Source organism: Typopeltis vanoorti, chromosome 8 (assembly GCF_054136105.1).
Source record: "Typopeltis vanoorti isolate ZY-2024b chromosome 8, IOZ_Tvanoo_1.0, whole genome shotgun sequence".
Taxonomy (NCBI): domain Eukaryota; kingdom Metazoa; phylum Arthropoda; class Arachnida; order Uropygi; family Thelyphonidae; genus Typopeltis; species Typopeltis vanoorti.
In genome coordinates this window covers 16,439,056-16,464,016 of record NC_143556.1, presented here as the reverse complement: position 1 = coordinate 16,464,016, position 24,961 = coordinate 16,439,056, and the positions used below count along the sequence as shown (strand labels likewise).

The 24,961-nt window shown below is 35.6% G+C and overlaps 1 protein-coding gene across 2 annotated transcripts in view; it reads left to right on the top strand.

Moving 5' to 3' along the window:
• Positions 1-24,961, top strand: part of LOC150103760 (calcyclin-binding protein) — a 116,904-nt gene that overhangs the window by 36,686 nt on the left and 55,257 nt on the right. The window contains exons 1-2 of one of the 2 annotated variants that reach the window (XM_090396532.1): positions 8,171-8,299; positions 16,477-16,681. In XM_090396532.1, coding sequence (XP_090252658.1) covers positions 16,516-16,681 — 166 coding nt within the window. In that variant the 5' untranslated portion in view covers positions 8,171-8,299; positions 16,477-16,515. Of the gene's footprint in view, positions 1-8,170; positions 8,300-16,476; positions 16,682-24,961 lie in introns of those variants that run through there. The other variant, XM_090396531.1, reaches the window with a different exon arrangement.

Genomic DNA, 24,961 nt, shown 5'->3' with positions numbered 1-24,961 from the left:
CTTTGTATCTTAGAAAGCGTAGCAGTTCAATAAGAAAGCAATAACATACGACTTTAAGTAACATTAAGATGGTGGCAAGGGACAATTTAGAGTTCAAAAAAGCCCACAAAGTAAGTTTCCAAAGTAAGCGGCAATCTAAGAAATGATTTAAAAAAGGACATATTAACTGCAGTGAGCGAACTAACAAAGGTATTTAATAAAATGAAAAATGCAACTAAAGAATCGATAGAACAACAGACTACTACAAACAACCAGGGATAGCCTAACTTAGCTCAGCCTACTCAGCTATACTCGCAAGTAGTTAAAATCAACGCTAAAAACAAAGACGAATCCAAAAACAGTCCTTGCTATAAATTAATAGTCAAACCGATAGCTCACCTAAACAGCGAGAAACCAAAAATATTATAAAAGAAAAAATAGACCCCAGAAAAATAAAAATCGGAATCACAAATATGAAAGTATTAATAACGGAGGAGTGTTAATTGAATCCAAAGAAAAGACCGATATAGACTTGCTACGTGACGAAATATCTAAGGAATGCAAAGACACATTAGTAGCAAATCCCAGTAAGAAATTTAAATTAAGGGGATATTAAAGTAAGAAATTTAAATTAAGAGGATATTAAATCCCACGTGTGGGATTTAATATCCTCTTAATTTAAATAATGTTACATCGCTGAAGTGAAGCCTATTGGCTCTTTTATTTAAGTAATCCCAGTAAGAAACATCTTCCAAGGCTGTTAATATATGATTTTCCCAGTGAAATAGATACGGACAAGGCAGTAGACTCAACCCGCATGCAGAATGAAGAACTCTTCATCGGCGACACAAAGATGACACAGAAATTTATCATTACAAATAAAAAAACAAACAAAAGAAACTCGATTATAGAAGTCGATCCAATGGTGAAAAGCAGTGTTAAAATCCTGTGGAGAATTTGCTGTTGCGCAGACTATGTAAGCGTTCTGAGATGCTTTAACTGCAATAAATTTCACTATCATACATGAGACTGCAGGGGAAAACCTGTCCATTCTGCTCTAAAGAACATAAATTCAGCGAGTGCCCATGAAATAAGTCCGAGATGAATTGCATAAATTGCCAAAATCACAACAAGCATTCCAAAACCAAAAACGATTGCAAAGTGGCATTAATCAAAGATTGCCTCACATACAACTACTACAAACAGCTCAAAATTCAAAACATAGATTATGGAAAGCAATAATAAAGCTTGTAGAAACAGCACTACTTCCCTGGCATGTCTTCAAATAAATCTACAATGCTCTATCAAGGCTGTCAATAACTTAACAGAACTCATAAATATAAAAAACTATAGGACTGGCATTAATACAAGAACCATACAACATCAACAACAAAATATGCAGCTTTCCAAGTAATTTTAAAATATTTTCCAAAGGATCTAAAAGAAAGAGCTGCACCCTGAAGTCGAAGCAATATTAATTTCACAGCAACGAGTACTCGGTACTTATTGAAATTACGTACAGAGGAATTAAAACTTTTGTGCAAGTATGTATCTAAACTATCATACTGACATAAAATATGACTTAGAAAAAATGGGCAACATTGTGGATTTTACCATCAACCACAGCTTAATTATGGGAATAGATAGCAATGCCCATTCAGTTTTATGGTTTAATGAGAGCACAAACAATAGAGGTAAAAATTTGGAGGAGTTCATAGCATCAAATTCCCTACACATACTAAACGATGACTGTAATGCTCCATCATTCGAAAATACCAGAGGAAGCAGCTTCATCGAATCTAACAATGGCAAACAACGCTATTACACCCTGGGTTTCTGAATGGAAATACGAAGAAGAGGAAAGTTGTTCTGACCATCGCATAATAAGTTTCATTATCAGTAACAAAAATTTAAATGGAATAGACAACAAAAATCATCCCATTAACATCAAATACTTCACCAATAAAACCAACCTAGAGAAATTTATAAAAGCATTGAAAAGAGAATTTTCACGCTTAATCTCAGAACATCACTTTAATGCGAACAGCTAAAAACCTAGCCATCTGGGCATCAGCACAAACCGATATAGACTTTCTTGCTTCTGCACTTTCATCAGGTCTGAAAAAAATCCAGCGATCAAATACTCAGAACAACCAAGAAGCTAAACATCGATGGAAGAAAATCAGTACTGTGGTGGAATGACGTACTATTAACAGTCCTCAGAAAACATGTCAATGCACTCAGACGACCATACCAAAGAACATACAATAACCAAGATTTAAGAGAGAGAGAGCAGAAGACAGAACTACTATAAAGCCAAATACAGCTATCAGTCCAAAATTACAAATGCGAAAACAGAATCATGGAAAAAATTTTGTACAGTTTCAACTGTATCAAATCCTTGGAATTGCATATATAAATTAGCAGCAAGCAAGAACAAGACAATATCTATACTATCAAGAAAACAGACAGCACCTACACTAAAAACTTAGCAGAAACTGCAACTATTATGATAGAGAAGTTTATTCCCGATGACGATGAATCAACAGATGAAGAAATCCACAAAACTTACAAAGAATGGAAACAGATATAGACTTTCCTGACGGCGACTCATTTGCAATTAATGAAATCGAGTCAATATTAAGATCAATAGATCCATTGATCTTAATATTGACTCGTGGAGAAGATACAAATTAATACAAACTTCTGGAGAAGACGGAATAATCAGAGACATACTCTTAATGTTTCTCGAATTTCCCAAATTCATAACAGTTTACAACAAATGCCTAAAAAGGGGACAATTTCCTTCAATATAGAAACACTCAAAAAATTATACCTATAATCAAACCAGGAAAAGAAACATCTGACGAAATTAACAAACAGACCAATCAGCCTCAAACATTGCTGGTAAGGTACTAGAAAAACTTCTAATAAACCAAATAATGCACTATGTCTACTCAAGAAACCTATTAAGCAGCAATCAGTATGCATTCAGACCTCAGTCCAGCACAGTAGACGCAATTATGGAGGTGAAAGAGTTTGCAGAACACAGTCTACAGCAAAAAAAAAGACATTCTGTTGATCTCACTCGATGTACAAGGAGCCTTCGATGCTGCATGGTGGCCAGCCATAATCAATCGATTAATAGATTTGAAATTCCCTAAAAACTTAGGGAATTTCCAACAAAGGCTGTCTGCAAGATTCCTGCTGTGGGCCAGGTTTCTGGAACATCCAGTACGACTCTCTTGTAAGACTTCCTGTCACTACTGAAACAAAAGTCATGGCCTTCGCCGATGATGCGATGATAACGATTCAAGAACGCAACGGCTTACAGTTAGAAGTGATGGCCAACAAAGAACTCTTTAAAATTGCAGAGTGGGCACGCGAGAAGAAAGTGATCTTGAATAGCACTAAATCTAAAGTGCCCCACATCTCATGAAAAAAATCAAAACAACCTGTAACAGTCTTCCTAAACGGAGAAGTTCTCGAGGTAGCCAGTGAACTAAAATGCCTAGGAGTAATAATAGACGAAAAATTCACCTTCAATAAGTACATCTCGTATGTTGCCGAAAAAAGCTTACAAATAGTAAACCTCCTAGCTATGTAGGCAAGGATTAAGTGGGGGATTAGGCCAACGAGCGCTGAAAACAATATATACTGGAGCTATACTGCTGAAATCTTATGTTGCACCTGCCTTGAAACATACACTAAAATCAAAGATAAACCAACAAAAACTAAACAGAGTTCAATGCCTTATAGCCATACGCATAATTAAAGGATACAGGCCAATATCTTTTGAGGCAGCTTGTGTTATTGCAGCTCTAACACCGATCTGCCTGAAAATACAAGAATTATCTCATATATATGATGTTACTTCCGGAAGATATATCGAAAGTTACAACATCGATCTAAACTGCTACGAACGTTTGCTTCACTATAGTAAGTGGCCTCACTCAGCAAAGAAAACAAATATTAAGGAGAAGGAAAGTTCTGAAAGTGACGAATTCCAAATATACACTAACTGAAGCAAAACTGAAAGGAATGTCGGTTGTTCTTTCACTGCATACAAACAGACAGTCCATTATACAAGAACGCTGCTCTGGACTGCATTCTCTTCTGTTCCAACAACCAAGCAGAACAACTTACTATAGTTCAGTCACTTACATATCTCCAGAAATTAGAACTCAACACCTCTCAGCAAAAGACAGCAACAATGTACAGTGATAGTAGGAGCACTATAGACGGCATAAAAAACCAGAACTACCATATTGCATTAATAGAACAGACAAGAAATCTGGTTCGAAATCTCACTCTAGAGGGATGGGAAATCGAGTTCTGCTGGGTGAAAGCACATACAGGAATAGCAGGAAATGAGAGTCGATCAGTTGGCTAAAGAAGCAGCGAGAAACGAATGGCTAGAAACAAGTTACCAGAAGTACTCGAAATCTGCTATAAAAACACTTGCAGAAGAGAAAAGCCTAGACATGTGGGAAGAAGAATGGAAAACATCAGAAAACGGATCAGCAACAAAAGAATTCTTTCCTAGCATCAGAAGCAGACTCTGGCTGAAAAAACATGCCATTTCTCCAGGTTTAACCACGGTACTAATGGGACACGGAAAACTAAGACACCATCATAGCACCCACAACAGACTCTGGCAGCTTATTCCATCTGGATAAAAGTAAAGACCCCAGCTCTAACACCTTTGCTAACCACATTCATGCCTAGCTTCCATAGGTGTTCCCTAGTTCTCCCACCACCAGTCCTGATCTCAAAAATATCCTCTGAATTAATCCTATAGAAACTCTTTAGCAATTTGAATGTCTCAATCATATCTCCCCTTTTCCACCTATCAACTAATTTCTGCAACCCACAAATCTTCAACTTGTTCTCATAAGGGTCGTTCCATAGACCTGCTATCATCTTGGTCACTCGCCTCTGGATCCTCTCCACCTCCTCCCCATCAAGAAGAAACCTAGGTGACCAAATCTGGGTACAGTAATGGAGATGAGGTCTTATCAAGGCTCGGTACAGAGGTATAATAACTTGCTTGTCTCTACTCATCAAAGTATTTTTCAACAACCAAGTGAGTTGATGAGCTGATTTAGCCACTTTTGCAATGTGCGGCCTAAACTTCATCTCCCTATCCACCAACACTCCCAAGTCCCTGGCCCCATCAATCTCCTGGAGTATAGTTCCACCAATGTGGTATACTGCTGCTAATCTTTTCACCCCAAAATGCATAACCTTACATTTTGTCACATTAAATTGACATCCATTCTCCTTAGCCCAGAACTCCAATCTATCCAAGTCGTCCTACAAGATTTTGACCTCTTCTGCATTCACTATTGCCCTACCCAACTTTGCATCATCAGCGAACAAATGAACTGTTCCTCTTAGATCCTTCCCTACATTGTTAATGAGCAAATTAAACAGCAGTGGTCCAAGAACAGAACCCTGCGGCACGCCACTAGTCACAGGCCGTCTTTTGGACTCTACTCCTGAATAAACTACTCTCTGAAATCTCTCCATCAACCACCCACCTATCCATCTCACCAACCCTATATCCATTCCCACATGTTGTAGTTTACAGATTAGAATTCCATGTGGTATCCTGTCAAATGCCTTAGCCAGGTTCAGCAGTATCACTATAAACCCATTACCCTTATCCAGTTCAGCCGTCACAGTGTTATAAAACTTAGCAAATAACTGAGGCATGGCCCACCCTTCACAAAGCCATGCTGTCCTGCATACAGTATCTCATTTTCATCGATCCATTTCTGTATTTTTCCCTTGACTACTTTCTTCGAGACCTTGACAATGACTCCTGATATGCTGATCGGTCAGTAATTTGCAACAGTAGTCTTGGATCCTTCTTTATGCAGTGGAACTATTTTCCCCTCTTTCCACACCTTCGGGACTAAACCAGACCCGAGACTCAGATTAAACAACATGGTCAAGGGCACTGATAATTCTTTAGCAGCTTCATGTAAGACCCGTGCCGGTATACCATCCAATCCCACAGATGTATTCACATTAAGTTCTGTAATAGACTATTCACCTCCACTTCATTCATCACAATTCCCGTATGAACTAATGGTTCCTTCATTTTTTCAATGTCACCACCTGGATGATATACTCTTGCAAAGTGCTCGCTCAGTAATTCCACTATATCGACTGATTCAGTGACCACCTTACCATCGTCATTCCTTAAAATCATTCTGCCGTGTACAGTTTTTTTTTTTGCTTGCAGCATATTGAAAGAACTGTTTGGGATTCTCTTTAGCTTGCATAGCTAGTTTCCTTTCATAATCCGCTTTTGCTTTTTTTACCACACTCGTTACCTTCTGGCCTGTGCTTTATACTGTTCGTGTTCCTGCAGGTCACCTTTCTCTTTAAATTCCCTCCACAGTTGTTTCTTTTTTTGCAGCTCAAGCTTAATGGTGTTATTCATCCATTTAACCCCTACTTGTTTTACTATTCGGACCCTAGGTATACAGTCAGCCATAACCTCCTGTAAATGTTCCTTGACTACTTCCCATGCTCTATCGACATCCAGCCCTTGCAGTTTTACATGCCATGGCACTGAACCAAGCAATCTCCTAAGCTTGTCATACTTGTCAGCACGGTAATTCCAAATATACCCTGTCTTAATCGAAAATTCCACACCTTTAGCCACCTCCCAGGTCAAGACCTTATGATCACTCTCACCAATAGGTGGCAACATGGTCATATTCATTACAGTCAAATTCTCAGATGCTATTACCAGGTCAAGCACTCTCAAACCTCTAGTATTTTCAATTACATGCTGTTTTAGATAGTTATCCCTTAATAATTGAATAAAATCCATTTCCTTCCTCACATGTGTCCTCTCCTCCTTCCAATCAATGTTACCATAGTTGAAATTCCCCATAATAATTACCCTCCTTCCACTCATTGCTTCTATTTGTTTATGCATACTATCTCCACCATCTATTCCATCACCTGGTCTATAGCAGAACCCAATTGTATATTTTGTTCTGTCAGTCTCAATCTCACACCAAATAGCCTCAAATGAGCTCTTTTCACTATCCTGCAATACAACTTCAATTAAATTGTAAGCTACATGTAATATAAGCATTGTAATGCAATGGAGCATGTAGGAATAAATTACTCCTGGTAGGGTTACTATTGGAAGGAAAACAAAACACACACACAAACAAACAAACACGTTGATTTCTGACTTACAATGGGATTGTCAGAACAGAACCTGTTGTAAGTGACCTGACCCACGTGAAGGGTCTTATAAGACCTATAACATATCTGTGCCATATGTGGGAAGAGAGTAAAAATAAAAAGAGGAATCTTATTATTATTTTATTTATTTAGTTTAGTTTTTGAATAGCCAAATGTTAAATTACAATTTTTGGAGAAGACAGAGTGAAGGTGACTTCCAAGAACAGAAGCGGGTGGAATGAAAGAGTAGGCAAAGTTGATTTGGCAAGTTTGGAGCTGGACTATAAATGGGTGTTAACCAGCAATTGCTCTTGTTCTTAAATTCTTTGGAGAAGAGTGGAAAATGGTAGTGTCATATCTGCACACAAAATTTGTGCGTGAAGTATCTTCATGACTGGGCTACTTGTATATAGAAGCATTAATGTATAATTTCATTAATGTGTGCTTTGCATTAATGCAAAGCACCTTAGTATTTCATAGTATCCCATGCCCCTTTGGTATCCCATAATGCAAAGCACACCCACATAAGGAGGTGTGTGCTATGCATTATGGAATACTATGACAATTGATGAAGTCAATAGCCTCTATATACAAGTAGGTTGTGAAGATATTTCACATGCAAACTTTGTTTGCTTACACTTAGATGAAGGATTAAACCAAGAATATAATCTTGTCATCTTTAATTTATAGTATAACGAAGTAAAAAAAAACTCGTCTTATTGAGGAGGTAGTTAGAATGAAAGTTATAATTTCTCATCTTTTCTCCTATGAGATGAATGCAAACCATTAGATTAAAATGTGGCGTGAATAAACTTTTTAAACTCTTGTTGTAAAAGAGGGTCCGTGGAACAGAAGATGCGAAAGTGATGGATTAAATTTTGAGGGTGTCCTGACTTTTGGATAGAGTAATAATGGGAATGTGTTAATGTGTCTTACTGTAATCTCTTTTTTGTAGACCAACATAATAAGACCAACTGAAGATGTTATCTGGATATGAGAAGGTCTAGAGAGTTGCTTGATTTAGCTTTCAGAGAAGAATCTTAGGTCAAGAAGTGATGAATTAAGGATGTGTTGCTTGAAGTTCTGTATATAGTAATTAGCAAAAGTAGGTGAGATACGAAAATAGTCATTCCTTCTCTTTGTATAATTTTTCTTGACATTTGAAGTGTCCTACATAGATATTCATACTGTTTTAATGTCTTGAGCAAAATCTTTCTTTCAGTAATTCCAGGGAAACATGTCAAAATGCATAAGAATATTGGAAAGAGACTGAAGATTTGCTATCTTGTTTTGGAAATCTTTGTTATTTTCCAATATTTTTACTATCTAGTATTCTTTCCACTTATAAGTACTAAACCAGATCCACCATAGGATCCAGTTTAGTTTGGAAACTCAATTCACTTTCTAGAAATCTTCTTATATCTTCTCAGACAACCACAGGGTTTAATTTGTATGCTTTGAAGAACACTAAGGTTACATTGTATTCCTTGATTCTGATAAGTTAGATCTTGTCAAACAAATAGTTTTAGGCACCCAGAACCATGAAAACTAGAGAAACTGATATTTCTGTGTTCTTATCTCTACCAGGTTTCACATAACTTATGGTATGCTTCTTTAAGAGAAATATAAAACTAAGTATACTAATTCAAATAATAACGTTGTGTGTGTGTGGTACTGTCATGATGAAAAACAATGCCTATCCTAGCTTCATGTGATTTATAACACCAGGTTTGATGTAAAATAAGTACAGATATCACTTGCTTAACACTGGATTTGACTAATGCAGCAAAATTAATTGTGACAATCCCTTTATATACACGACCAGTTTTAATTAATGTGCCTTTAAGTTTACTATGCAAAAACATGCAAGCCTCGGAGTGTTTCCTGGCTGAGAGAAAGTTGTGAGCATGATGACGTCATTCCTCCTATTAAGCATTAAGAGTGGGTGTATCAAAGCTCCAGTTGTTCTACTATATTTACAAATTACATTCTTCATAAATTTTACAGCCCATTAATCATGGCGAAGAATATGAGCAATCCCACAACCAGGTCATTAAGTGAAAAAAAAGAGGAGGAAAGTAATTACCCTAGATACAAAATTTTAGTATAATTAAAAGATCTAAATGTGGTGAAAGTAAAAGTAAGATTGCAAGTGAATTTGGTTTTAATGAGTCTACAATACAGACTATCCAAAGCTGGTATTGCAAGCAAGGTAAAGTTGCATCTACATCTGCAAGTATGCAATGCTCACATAACTAAAGTGCTATAATAGTTGAAATGGAAGATCTGTTGATTATTTGGCTGGAAGATTGCAATCAAAAGAGAATTGCAGTTAGTGCCTGTAATATCATAGGCAAAGCTCTAAGCCTCGTTTTAAGACTTAAAGAGACTAAATATAAAGAAGACAATTTAAAATTCACAGCAAAGGCTGGCTTGAAAATTTTAAGTCTACGGCAGGACTAGAGAATGTGAAAATAACAGGTGAAGCTGCAAGTGTCAATGAAGATGCTGCATCTACATTTCCTGCTGAGCTGCAGAAAATTATTACAATCACAGCCAAATTTTCATTGTAGATGAAACTGCCTCTATTGGAAAATAATGTCATCTAGAACTTTTATATAAAAAAAAAAAAAAAAAGAAGCAGCGCAGCCTGGCTATAAAGTATCAAAAGATCGCATAACTGTTATGCTTGAAGGGAATACTAATGGAGATATTAAATTGAAGCTGCAGCTTGTCTATCGAACTCAGAACCCAAGGGCTTTAAAAGGATGTAACAAGAACTCTTGACCTGTAATTTGGTGGGTGAATCAGAAGGCTTGTGTTACCCAAAGTCTATTTGAAGATTGGTTTAAGTCTTATTTTTGTCCAGCAGTTGAAGCTTATTCTAATTTATTTAAGTTAAGGGATATTACATCCCATATTGTTTCATAGCCGAATAAGAAACTCAAAGAGTTTCATGCCGAATATAGAAACTATATAAAGTTCGGCGAGTCCAAGCAAAACAAATACCCGGATAGTGCAAACACCTGACCCATTTGGTAGTGCAACACTGAGGCAGCTCATAGTAAGGGTGGAGTAAACTCTGATCACTGTTCTTGGTATTTACTCATAATGTGAAACCCAGCTCCTAGGAGCTGTATTACTGTTCTACATTATGAGAGAAGGTTACTACCCAGACCAGTTTCAACCTTTATTGAGGTCTCATCAGTGAGTCGGTAGACCTAGTAATACCAAGTTTGTAGCGAACAGAACTTACATACCCTACTATGAGAATTGCCAAAAAGGTGTCCTAATAAATTATTAATTATATGAAGAGCCAAAGGCTTCAATTCAGCAACATGTCGCCGAATTGAAGCCTTTAGTTCTTCATATAATTAATTATTCTAAGTTATTTCTCTTGCAATAAGCTTCAGCTGCTGGACAAAAATATCTAAAAGCAAAAGAGCTTTGAAAGTATGCACCTGGTCATTCAAATTCTCTTAACGATCTGTGTGAGAATGTGAAAGTTTTATTTTTTCCACCAAATACGATATTGCTACAACCCATGGACATAGGTGTCATTGCAACTTTCAAAGTTTATTTTCTTAAAAAGACATTTTCAAATTGTAGTAGAAACAACAACGGGAGAAAATGCGATTATGCTCTGAGAATTTTGGAAAAGTTTTAACATTAAACATGCAGTTGGAAACATTCATGACTTGTGGGAGCAAGTGTCTTCTAGCTACATGAGAGCTGTTTGAAAAAACCTGCCAGAATGCGCTAATGACTTAGGTGGTTTTCAAAATCCTATGAACAATGTGGTTGAAGAAATCTTTGCAGTTGGTGAAGGCTTTGGTTTTGATGGTGTTGATGCAGAAGATGTTAAAGAATTATTAGATTCTAATTCAAAAGATTTCAATGTCAATGATCTTCTTGAAAATGAACAATAATGTGCATATGAGGTTCCAAAGGATAAAAAGCGGATGGAATATTTCACAGTTTAGAATCACTTAAGCAGCAAGTAATGGATATGGATCCAGATGTTAATCGAAGAATCTTGTTTGCCGAGTTTTAGAGTTGTTTTGCTTGTTATCTTAGAATTTATCCTGATAAGAAAAGAACTAAACTGTTCAAACGACTCTTGATAACTTTTTTTTTATAAAAAAATTGCAGTAACTAATGTAGGTACAAACATTTATTAAACATTTACTTTGCATTCATTTTAATTATTAAAGTGAATTAATAATTTGTTTTTTAAATTAATTAAAAAACAAATTGATACCGTAATCAGTCACCATTGATTATTATATTTCATTAATGATTTTGATATACATAGTAGCATTGAGGGATTAATTAATTGTGTTAATCAAGGGATACCTGTAGTTGAATTTTAGTATGTGTTGGAATACATTACATTTGGAGGCATCTTGAATTCCCTGGTGTAAGAGAATAAATAGCCTATACTGCTTTAGGCAGTATAGGCTATTTTGGTGTGTTGCTGGAGCACTTGATGACTTTCATCTGTTATATTAGATTTGACTTCTTGGATGTTCTACCATTCAGATTTCTGCAAAGTAACTAGCAGATTTTGCTAGAACAGTAGATTTTGTAGACAGTTGTACTGTATGCTTAAGGCTTTGTTTGATAACTGTTGTAAGATATTCTTTATAATTATGGATTTATACCCTTGTAATAGGGTTACACTAGGTTTAGGCACACAGAAGCATGAAAAACTAGAGAAACTGATATTGTAAAACTGAAACTGTGACATAGGGATAATGCTTTTTTGTGCTGGGTGGTGATGGGATGTAGCATAGAGGAATCTTCTAGTATATGCTATTTGTCTGTTTAAACTGCTTATGAAAGCATGTATTTTCAATATCTTGAATAGGGGAGCTAATGATCCCATGACTAGAAATACACTTTTATTAATCAGACCAGTATTTTACAAATAAACATTTATTAAAACCTACCAGTTTCGCCAGCAAACTGTCTGGCTTTTTCAAGGTATTACGGAGATATGAAAGTAAATGCAAATTAAAAGGAACATAAAAAACGTTGTAAACCAAACTAGTATCTATGGTTACACGTTTCGCGTGACAAAGATGGCTTATTGTTCTTATTCATTATCATGCATGCGCGTTTGTTGTAGACTTGCAATGTGATTACTGGCCAGCTGCAGTTCAGATTGACTGAGAGAGAGGATCAAGTTTTTCCACGAACTGTTGAGAATTATACCCTGATTTCTGTTGAGGTTTCCGCCGGTTATTAGTACTATTGTGGCTTCCTTAAAAACACGATGCCTGTAGTCGTCATCGAGATATGGCATGGAGCTGTTTTGCCAATCTATCGTGTGGTTAGACGTGCAGAAATGATGTGCTAAGCCGGAAGAAATGCTTCTGTTGTGGTTTACATCTCCAACATGTTCTTTTTGTCTAATTTCTAAACTTTGTGAAGTTTGTCCAATGTAGGCAAGACCACAGGAGCAGGGAATGTAATATACTCCTGGATATTTGTAGAAAGGAACTTTATCTTTTGGAGATCCTAAAACTTGTCTGATGTTGGTGGTTGGTTAGAAGACCACTCTGATGTTGTTGGCTCTTAGTATTCTTGCTATTTGATAAGAAATTGACTTGATGAAAGGTATCACTACAGTAGAAACGTGCTGATGGTTGGATTCTTCTTGTCTAGGGTTGTCATTGTATAGATATTTTTTGATGATGTTTTGAGGGTATCCATTTTGTGATAATGTGTTGGCTATTAGTGAGAGTTCATTCTGTGTATCCTCCTCTTCTGATATAAACTTTTTGGCTCTATGTTTCAACATGTGGATAATACTCAGTTTGTGTGACTTGTGATGGTTTGAAGTATAGTGAAGATATCTTCCAGTATCTGTGGGCTTTCTGTAAATGGATAATTTGACACTGTTAGGTTGTTTTTTTATCAAAATATCTAAAAAATGCAGTTGGTTGTTGTTTTCTACTTCCAGAGTGAATTTTATCTTGCTATGTATTGAGTTGATTTTATCCACAAACGATTTAAGGTTGTCTAAGCTGTCTTGCTATATGATGAATATATCATCCACATATCTCCACCATGTAGATGGTTTCGGAGAGATTGCAGAGAGAATTTCTTTTTCAAGTTTTTCCATGAAAAGGTCTGCACAAGATGGTGATAGTGGGCTTCCCATTGCTAGGCCTTCTAATTGTTGGTATATGGTGTTGTTAACTTTGAAGAAATTAGATTGAAGGCAGTGTCTAAACATCCGTGTGATGTCTAGAGGAAAGAGGTCTTGGATGATGTTTATTACCTCGTCTACTGGAACATTGGTGAAAAGGGATACAACATCTAGGCTGGCTAGCATATAACATATAGCATAGTACTAATAACTGGCGGAAACCTCAACAGAAATCAGGGTATAATTCTCAACAGTTCATGGAAAAACTTGATCCTCTCTCTCAGTCAATCTGAACTGCAGCTGGCCAGTAATCACATTGCAAGTCTACAACAAACGCGCATGCGTGATAATGAATAAGAACAATAAGCCATCTTTGTCACGTGTAACCATAGATACTAGTTTGGTTTACAACATTTTTTGTGTTCCTTTTAATTTGCATTTACTTTCATATCTCCGTAATACCTTGAAAAAGCCAGACAGTTTGCTGGCGAAACTGGTAGGTTTTAATAAATGTTTATTTGTAAAATACTGGTCTGATTAATAAAAGTGTATTTCTATCTATAAAAACGACCAAAAATGTATAACTTGATCCCATGACTAATTATGCTGTTTGGAAATAAGTCAAAGAATCTTCCCCCCCCCCCCCATGAGCAAGGTATATTGTACCATGTCACATGTTTGTAGCTGGTATAAATTAGAGAAATGGGATTCTCCCAAGTCAATACAACTGCATACAGGTGAAATGGCTGCAAGAAGGTAAATGAGCTTGAAAGAGGTATGATAGGATGCCATGTTGCAGGGCCTATCTGTTTGGCAAATTGTTGAAAAATTGTGCCATCCCAGGTCAATAGCCAGTGATACCCACAGTGGATGACCCACCACACTCACAGAACATGACTGTAGGGTGTATAAACTGCCATTCATCAGCTGGCATGTTGAATGCAGAGTTCCGGGCATTGACTGGAACATGAATCTTCACAAAAACATTCAGAACCGAGGCTCACAACAGTATGCAAGCCCACATTACCAGAACCAGCATGCTGCGTCATTTTCAGTGGTGCAAAGAGCATGTACAGTGGAATATGGACACTTGGAAAGCTGTGTTATGGAGCAACAAATCATGCTACACACTCTACCAAGCAGATGGATAAGTGCAGAGAGGTCTGGTGAACGTCTCTTACCAGAGTGCATAACCCCAACTATGAAATTCTGAGGTGGCAATGTAATGGTATGGTCCTGTTTTTCCTGGTTTGGCCTCAGACCTCTGTTTGTGTTATCATGAACACTGAATTCTGAGAGGTATCTGAACATTCTAGACAATGGAATGCTTCCTACTTTGCAGTTTCTATGGAACTGACCATTCTCTTTCAGCAAGACAATACACTGTGTCATAAGGCTGTCGTCACTGTGTTGTTTGTGGACATGAATGTCAGCACACTTGACCTCCACAGAACCCTGATCTCAACTCTGTTGAGCATCTGTGGGCTGAACTTGAGCATTGGGTGAGGTCAGGGGACATCTTCCCTGCGACAGTCCAGGACCTCTTACATACATACAGGAAGAATGGTCCAAAATTCCCATTGATTGTCATCATATGCTTGTGGAAAGTATGCCTACACGGCACCACAATTTTCATCACAGCAAAAGAGGGTCCTACATCTTATTAAGGTGCATGCCATGGCTATTTGTTTCTCAGACATCTGTTTGTGTTACCATGAACACTGAACTCTGAGAGGTATCTGAACATTCTAGACAGTGGAATGCTTCCTACTTTGCAGTTTCTATGGAACTGACCATTCTCTTTCAGCAAGACAATACACTGTGTCATAAGGCTGTCGTCACTGTGTCGTTTGTGGTTGTTCCTTACACTATAATGTCTCTTAAATTTTTTCCAAGCAGTGTATATCAAACTATTTAAATACTGCATAGATAATACACATTTTTTAAGTTTTGTAATACATTGTGAACAGAAAGAATAACCAAACTGAACAACATATTTTTCATACACTGTTTATAACAGTTTGATATATCAGGAGGGAGGAGTTCATGTAAAATATGTAAGTTCTCATCTCTAGGAACATATGGAAATAGGCTCACAATATCAAGGCCGAAGATCAGATGGATCGAATATTAAATTCTTTGTCTTTTCAGTGAAGTTCTAGAATTGTGTATACATATTTAGAAAAACCCTGGATATCCACAAGAGGGTGTAAAGGAATATCAGCCTTGTGTGAATTTCTTGAATCACTGGGTGCTTGGAAGTTAGATGGGCAGTAATTATTAGTTTCATTGTGAGTGTTCTATTTCATTATAATCTGTCAGTTTTAAGAGGTGACTGCCAAATATCTACTACCACTGTTAATTTTTTTTTTATATTTAATTATGTATTACCTGTTAGGTAATGTCTGTAATGTTGTGTAAATCAATGTTTTATTTTTATACTTGAATGATTTTCTTCCACTGTTTATATGACTCATAAGTTTTGAATAGATGATGACTTTGATACTGGGCTGAAAATTTTGTATCTTGGCTTTTTTTTTTATAATTTTGGCAATTTTCTGTCATTGCATTGTTTTTAGTGTCTCTGGTTAGTTTGTTTTGCATGAAACAGACTATGAAAAGCCTTTGTAAATGTACGTTGCATCCTAGATGATTTTAATTTGTCTTATTAACCAAAGAGCATCATCACTATTGGAAAACATTTTTTTCCAATACTGAAGTGCTAATATTATATATGAAGTATATTGTGAAGTATTAGTTTTCTGCTACAGTGTAATATTCTCACATTTGGCTAATGTGAATTTCTGCAGATACATATTATGTCATTATACATTGCCTTTAATATTATATTTGCAACATTTATCTTGTCGAACAAATGTTTTCCTTTTCGTTATAATGCTTTTAAGTAATGCATTTCAACTTGGTCATCTTGGCATAATTGCAAGCCTGTTAGAATTTGAAGCTTTATTGCTATTTTATGTTGTTTTGTTTTGTTAGAGAAATAAAAGAATCAAAAAACATAGAAGAACCCCCCACCCCTTCATTTATGGAGGTAGTTTTCAATTTTTTATAATATACATAAAACTTTGAATAATTTTGTTGGTAATTGGACAATTTTCTTTTAGCTTAAACAGGATGTTGCAGAACTGCAGAGGCTGTCAGAAATGGCAACAAGAGATAAAGTCAAACAGTTTCTTTCTGTTGAGATTAAAAAAATGGAAACAGAGATAGCACGTAAAATGCAAACTGAAACTCCAGCTGCTGATGGTTCAACAGCGAAAAGTACAGTGCCTCGGCAGTATGTTAGCAATATAAAAGTTATAAATTATGGTAAGTTTGAAAGAATGATTTTTGTTTTGCATAGTTTTTTTGATCTAAAAGAGAATGAAATGTGCATGTTACTAAGGCTATTTGATAGTAGTTATTAAACACCTTTCTCTGTTTCAGTATTTGCACAACAACTCACATAGAAATTTGCGAAGAACTTAGAAATGCAAGTTTGGTGTGAAACATTTCCACGTGTTGCTTATTTTTTTTTTTAATTTATTTTTTTGAAACATGCATCTATAGTGCATGTGGAATTCATTAAATAATGAGTATTATTTCAGTAAACATGATGCTAAACAGTTTTTAAATGGTAAATATTTAAAATTAGCTGGTTACAGAGGGATAAAGCAAAGTTTTTCTTCTGAAAACTCAGGCTTGTCCATCCCCATGCAACCAGCCAGACTGGTTGTCAAAGACAAAATTTACATAATATACACTCACCTTAGGCCTTAGTTGCTTAATTGTTAACCTCAAATAATTCAGATATCACTTATGTGACATTTAACTTATCCTCATGGAGGGCTAACATGAGTAATAGATGAGGCAAAGAAGTGGGTCTTCTTGGAAAGGTGCTAATGTTTTAAATTAGTCTTTTAATAGACATTTACTGTTTGAGGGAAATTTAACTCTTACCTGTCCTCAGAATTATTTCTGATATTATCAGAAACTAATGTGAAATTGTATTACTTTATTTAGAATCGTCTTTAAAATGCATCCACTAAAGCATATGCTAAGCAATCCACTAATCATGCAACTTTTAATCGCATCACACATTCTTGAAATCTTCAAATAACATGAAACAAAAAAGATTACATGAAACTGAATGCATTAATACTTACATGGATTAGCAATTTGGAACAGAGAAGGAATTTATGGATGTTGACATTTGCCTTTAATAATTTCATTTTAATCCATAGGGAATTGGAAAGCTGTTCTATAAAGTAAATGTGTAGAGGCTGAAGAATGAACAACTGGTTCACCAAGCTTGATATTGTTGAACCATACATAGGCAGTGAACAGATGCCACTGATTTCTATTTTGAATAAAGAAGAGGCATATGGATACAAATTCAGTTGAACAATCTCACAAAGTATTTTTATATCAGCCCCACACATGAGAGGTCACAAGACCTATGATCTGACAATGCTGTGTGTGTGTGGGGAAGTGGTTAAAGAGAGGAAAGAAATTTGTTGATGTGTTTTTTTCAGAAGACTTTCAAAGGGCAGAGGTGTGGAATGAAGGAGGAAGAGAAGTTGGTTTGATGAGTGAAGCTGAACTGTATGTGGGTGTTGACTAGCAGCTACTCATGTTTGTATATGACTTAAGGAAAGCAGAGATATGGTAGTGGTAAGTTCAGTACACCAGCATCTGTGAACATAACTATGAAAACTATAAATTCACATGTATGCCACAGTAATTAACTTTTTAGTAATATGTAAATATTTTGTCTTAAGTATCATAAGACATCATCAGTATAGTTATTAAACAGCAATAGGAATTACATTCAAAAAAACACATTAGTGTGCATGCTTATATTGGAATCCCTCTATGTATACAGTAGCATGTTTAAGGACTAAATACTATTGGGCTGTAAAATTAAATGAAAATATAACTGATACATTTATTTTATACAGTTGAGGATAACAATTTCCCAGACTTTTGGGATAGTGAGACAGTCGTTGCGGTTAAGATTGAGTCTGCGCCATAAGATTTCAGCACTTTCTTTATATAAACGCTCATGTTTATATATGGAGCGATCTAGTAGCTTGGTGTGTTGCCATTGGATCCTGTGGTTGGCATTTTCACCTCCATGTTGTGTGAGACCAGATTTGTGAGGTTTTGATAAGATGGATGTAGTCTTGATGTTCAGAGATGCGTTTATTTACAGATCTTCCTGTTTGTCCATAGTAAGACAAGTTACAAGAACATGGCACTTCATTATGGCAGGTAGCACTCTCATCAGTGGTGAGAGTTTGTCTTTTGGAGAAGGTTGCTTAATCAATTATGCATTTCAAAAAAGGAGCTGGCATTAAATATCATAAAAATTATAAACTAATTACTTTTTCATTTCTTATGTACATAAAAAGTTCATTATGTGACCAGTCCAGGATTAAAATGATTTGTAAACCGCACATTGTTTAAAGTTAGATGAAGCTATAATTTCTTTCTCTCTGCATGTGTAGTGAGTTTATTGTATGGAAATTAGTCTTTTATATAAAAGTTCTGGCTCTGGTATGAAATTGAAACTAAATCATTTAATACACCAAATTTGCTATGTGCACAACTTTGGTTTAAATTTTTTTTGTTTAACTGTTTTTTCATTGGTGACATTAAAAATGTACATTGTGTCCAAGAGAAATTGTTAGAAATGAAAATTTCACATTTGTACTTAATGTAGAAAAACTCAACAAATTGAGGATTAAAAAAAAACAATATTTCAATGCTTATTTATATTAGACAGTTTGCTAGAATGGCAGGGAAAAGATGAAGAGGAGTGCCAAGGTCTAGGTGGATTCATATGGCTAATAGTGTAGAACCTTAGAAGACTGAAATCTGACAATATAGAAGATACACTTTTGTCCAAAAGCTAACAATGAACTATATTTACCTGTATATAGACAAATTCCATGACTACAGGCCAAATGTAGATATAAATTTATTACCAGCATACTAATAAATTGCATTACACAAAAAAAAGTGTTATAAATTTTGTACAAATTAAATTGCAACACGTTCTTCACAAAAGTTACAAATTTCCTAAGAATAGTTAAGGAATTAATGTATGGTGCTTACAGAAAACTGTGTGGAGAGACATTTCAGTATTGAATATGTCTACCCCGAACTGCAGTGCAGCTCTCACGATGTCATACCATATTTAGCACCAAGTGATTTAGGAGTTCTTGAGGCAAACTGACCCACATCTCCTCCTTGTTTGTTTTCTGGAGGACAATTTCGAGCAGCAGTGCATCTCTCTGTTGCATCCCAAATACGTTCTATGGGTTGAGATCTGGGGAGCATGCTGGCTGCCTGATTCAATTAATATCCTTTTCTCCAGAAGTATCTCAGTATCTCCACTGCTTGTGTACGATGTGGTGTGACATTGTCATCCAAAAAATGAATTCTTCATCCACAGCACCATGGAACAATCCAATATGACATTGAAGCATTTCTTTGTTGCAGTATTGTTCACCAGTCATAGTCCCTTTTACCAGCACTGGTGTGGAGAGGCATTAAGCATAATGCCTCTCCACACCACTATCCTAGCACAGCCGTATCCTTGTGTTGGATCCTATTTCTTCTCAATCTATACTTTGGATCTGACATGATTACTATTACAATGTTCTTAACTAATTGATAAGTTGTAAGTTGATTTCTAATTCAAATATAAAGAAAATTTATATGTAAAGACTGTGCCACTTTATATCTGAATTAGTTCAAGAATTGAAGATAAACCAACTCTCAACTACCCTTCCTTTATATGTTGTTATTAATATATACTGGCCGAGTATATTTAACTTACTTAATTTACCCGATTTGGTTCGAATATTTTATGAATGGTGCAGTAAAAGAGATTCAGGCAAAATACAACTTTGATTAACAAAAACAAACATTTAATTTTAGAATTCACAAATTTTACACACTAATTAAGTTATTATAAACACTTCAGCCTTTCTGATAATACTGCCATACAAACTCAGACAATAGTAAATTTGTTATCTCTAATACAGTCTTCTCACAGTTCCTTAAGTTCCAAATACAATAAAATCGCAGTAATACCTCTTTTCAAGCAAACACTTTTAAATTTACACTTCAGCTAATCTTCGCACAAGTTACTGTTAACATAAGGAAATTCTAGGATGAAACACACTCACATCTCTGCATAGGAATATTAATGGTTGGAATGTTCTTACCGATAATCTTCTTTCTTCATCAACTTACACACAAACACTTTTTATAACTAAGTTTTAAAAGAGGTAAACCGTGAGTAGACATAACTATACATAAAAATATAACGGAAAAACTCACGTAGAAAAATTATTTAATGGTATAATTTTCGCCCGTGTGTCACAGGCATCTTCAGTACAATTAGGCACAAAAATTAAACATTAACTGACAATTCCAAAAAGCGCCACCTAAGTAGCTGGTGTAAGATAACTAAAAAGGTCAATAACTTTCCTAAAAAAAAAAAAAAAAAAAAAAAAAAAAAAAAAAAAAAAAAAAATTAATACAATAAAAAGTTAGGAAAGATTAGCTGATTTGTAAAGTACTATCTCCCATAAAGGGGACAGACGTAAGCCGTCGGATCTGTTTAAGTTAGGAGAATGAAGTAGAGTTTCACATGCTTCTTTATAAAGGCGTTCCATGAGAAACTGACTTTTGTGAAGAACTCTTGTCTTTTTCCAATGAACTCTGTGTCTAGTGAAGATGGCATGTTCTGCAAGTCCAGACTTTTCAGGTTTAAAGTATTCAATATAAGATTGGTGTTCTTCTAGCCGAATGGAGGCAGATCTTCCCGTTTGTCCGAAATAACATAATCCACAAGAGCACGGAATCTGGTAGACACCTGGATGATTGAGATGTGGAAGCTTGTCCTTTGGAGAAGCGAGAAAGGTGGAGATTTTTCTAAAAGGTCGAAAGGCAACAAAAATATTCAGTGGTTTTAAAATTTTTGCTATACGTTCACTGATGCCTTGTATATAAGGGATGGTAATGCGCGTTATTTCCTCTGTGTTTGAAGAGGGAGACATATTAAATCTACTCAAAGTTCTTTTAATGAAGCAATTCTTATAGCCATTAGATAGAAAGGAAGAAGTTATATATCGTATTTCTTTCTGTAAAAGATCGTCTGTAGAACAAAAGGAGTGGGCCCGATGAACCAGTGTTTTAATAGTTCCTGCCTTTTGACTGGGATGGTGATGAGATTCCGCATGGATATAATGGCCTGTATGAGTCTTCTTTCTATAAACTGAGAAATGTAGGTTACCATCTGGTTGGCGAAGAATTAGAAGATCTAAAAAGGCTAACTGCTTATTTGATTCTACTTCTAGGGTAAACTTGATCCTAGGATGAAATGCGTTTAACTTATTGAGAAATTGTTGAAGTTCATCAGAAGAGCCATTCCATACAGCAAAAATGTCATCGACATATCTGAACCAATGAGTAGGTCTGGGAGAAATATTGTCAAAGATACGTTGTTCAAAATGTTCCATAAAGAAATTGGAGATAGCAGGAGAGAGAGGATTACCCATTGCTGTTCCTTCAATTTGTTGATATAACTTATTTTTAAAAGAAAAATAACCAGAATTTATTACAAAATCAAATAAGTTTACAATGTCTGAAGGAAATTCCTGTTGTAGTAATTCAATACTTTCCGAAAGAGGCACATTTGTAAATAAAGAAACAACATCTAAACTGATCATGATATCAGAAACGTCCAAATGAAGATCTGAAATTTTATTTTTAAAATCCAAAGTATTTTTTATATAAGTATCAGTTCTTCTAGTTGAAGAGGAGAGTAAATTAGATAAAAATTTTGAGATTTTGTAAGTTGGGCAACCTATACAATCTACGACTGGTCTTAACGGAATGCCTGGTTTATGAACTTTTGGAAGACCATACAATCTAGGTGGACGACCGAAGAAGGTTTTAAGTTTTTTCTTTTGATCTTCATTCCATGTAGATACATTATCTATAAGAGAATTAAGTCTCTTCAATTGACTCCGGGTAGGATCCGATGTAAGAGGCCTATAAGTTGAATAGTCGCGAAGTAAAAGAGACATTTTTCTCTCATATTCCTTCCTATCTTGAATCACTACAGCCTTCCCCTTATCAGCTTTCGTAATTATTAAATTATTGTTATTCTTCAGTGATTTCAATGCTTTAAATTCAGAGTAAGAAAGATTAGGACGAGGAGGCTTGGCATGAAAAAGAATTTGTGCACATTCAAAACGTAATCTGTTGGCTGTTTTTTGGGATAAGGATCGAATACCCCTGTCTATGTTATGAAAAAAATCCATAATAGGCACCTTATTCGGCGTAACAGCGAAATCACATCCTTTTGATAAAACAAAACGTTCACAGTCTGTTAGTGGACGTCCGGAAACATTTATGACTACTTTATCTATATCAATAGTATTATTACTGGATCTAGGTAAGCTGACTAGTGATTCAAATTTGCGTTTCAGCTTGTCACGAGAATCAGTGAAAACCTTTAAGTAAGAACTCGAAGATATGCGCATTATAGTATTAAAAGTTTCAACAGTTAAAATAGATTCCAGAATCTATTTTAACTGTTGAAACTTTTAATACTATAATGCGCATATCTTCGAGTTCTTACTTAAAGGTTTTCACTGATTCTCGTGACAAGCTGAAACGCAAATTTGAATCACTAGTCAGCTTACCTAGATCCAGTAATAATACTATTGATATAGATAAAGTAGTCATAAATGTTTCCGGACGTCCACTAACAGACTGTGAACGTTTTGTTTTATCAAAAGGATGTGATTTCGCTGTTACGCCGAATAAGGTGCCTATTATGGATTTTTTTCATAACATAGACAGGGGTATTCGATCCTTATCCCAAAAAACAGCCAACAGATTACGTTTTGAATGTGCACAAATTCTTTTTCATGCCAAGCCTCCTCGTCCTAATCTTTCTTACTCTGAATTTAAAGCATTGAAATCACTGAAGAATAACAATAATTTAATAATTACGAAAGCTGATAAGGGGAAGGCTGTAGTGATTCAAGATAGGAAGGAATATGAGAGAAAAATGTCTCTTTTACTTCGCGACTATTCAACTTATAGGCCTCTTACATCGGATCCTACCCGGAGTCAATTGAAGAGACTTAATTCTCTTATAGATAATGTATCTACATGGAATGAAGATCAAAAGAAAAAACTTAAAACCTTCTTCGGTCGTCCACCTAGATTGTATGGTCTTCCAAAAGTTCATAAACCAGGCATTCCGTTAAGACCAGTCGTAGATTGTATAGGTTGCCCAACTTACAAAATCTCAAAATTTTTATCTAATTTACTCTCCTCTTCAACTAGAAGAACTGATACTTATATAAAAAATACTTTGGATTTTAAAAATAAAATTTCAGATCTTCATTTGGACGTTTCTGATATCATGATCAGTTTAGATGTTGTTTCTTTATTTACAAATGTGCCTCTTTCGGAAAGTATTGAATTACTACAACAGGAATTTCCTTCAGACATTGTAAACTTATTTGATTTTGTAATAAATTCTGGTTATTTTTCTTTTAAAAATAAGTTATATCAACAAATTGAAGGAACAGCAATGGGTAATCCTCTCTCTCCTGCTATCTCCAATTTCTTTATGGAACATTTTGAACAACGTATCTTTGACAATATTTCTCCCAGACCTACTCATTGGTTCAGATATGTCGATGACATTTTTGCTGTATGGAATGGCTCTTCTGATGAACTTCAACAATTTCTCAATAAGTTAAACGCATTTCATCCTAGGATCAAGTTTACCCTAGAAGTAGAATCAAATAAGCAGTTAGCCTTTTTAGATCTTCTAATTCTTCGCCAACCAGATGGTAACCTACATTTCTCAGTTTATAGAAAGAAGACTCATACAGGCCATTATATCCATGCGGAATCTCATCACCATCCCAGTCAAAAGGCAGGAACTATTAAAACACTGGTTCATCGGGCCCACTCCTTTTGTTCTACAGACGATCTTTTACAGAAAGAAATACGATATATAACTTCTTCCTTTCTATCTAATGGCTATAAGAATTGCTTCATTAAAAGAACTTTGAGTAGATTTAATATGTCTCCCTCTTCAAACACAGAGGAAATAACGCGCATTACCATCCCTTATATACAAGGCATCAGTGAACGTATAGCAAAAATTTTAAAACCACTGAATATTTTTGTTGCCTTTCGACCTTTTAGAAAAATCTCCACCTTTCTCGCTTCTCCAAAGGACAAGCTTCCACATCTCAATCATCCAGGTGTCTACCAGATTCCGTGCTCTTGTGGATTATGTTATTTCGGACAAACGGGAAGATCTGCCTCCATTCGGCTAGAAGAACACCAATCTTATATTGAATACTTTAAACCTGAAAAGTCTGGACTTGCAGAACATGCCATCTTCACTAGACACAGAGTTCATTGGAAAAAGACAAGAGTTCTTCACAAAAGTCAGTTTCTCATGGAACGCCTTTATAAAGAAGCATGTGAAACTCTACTTCATTCTCCTAACTTAAACAGATCCGACGGCTTACGTCTGTCCCCTTTATGGGAGAT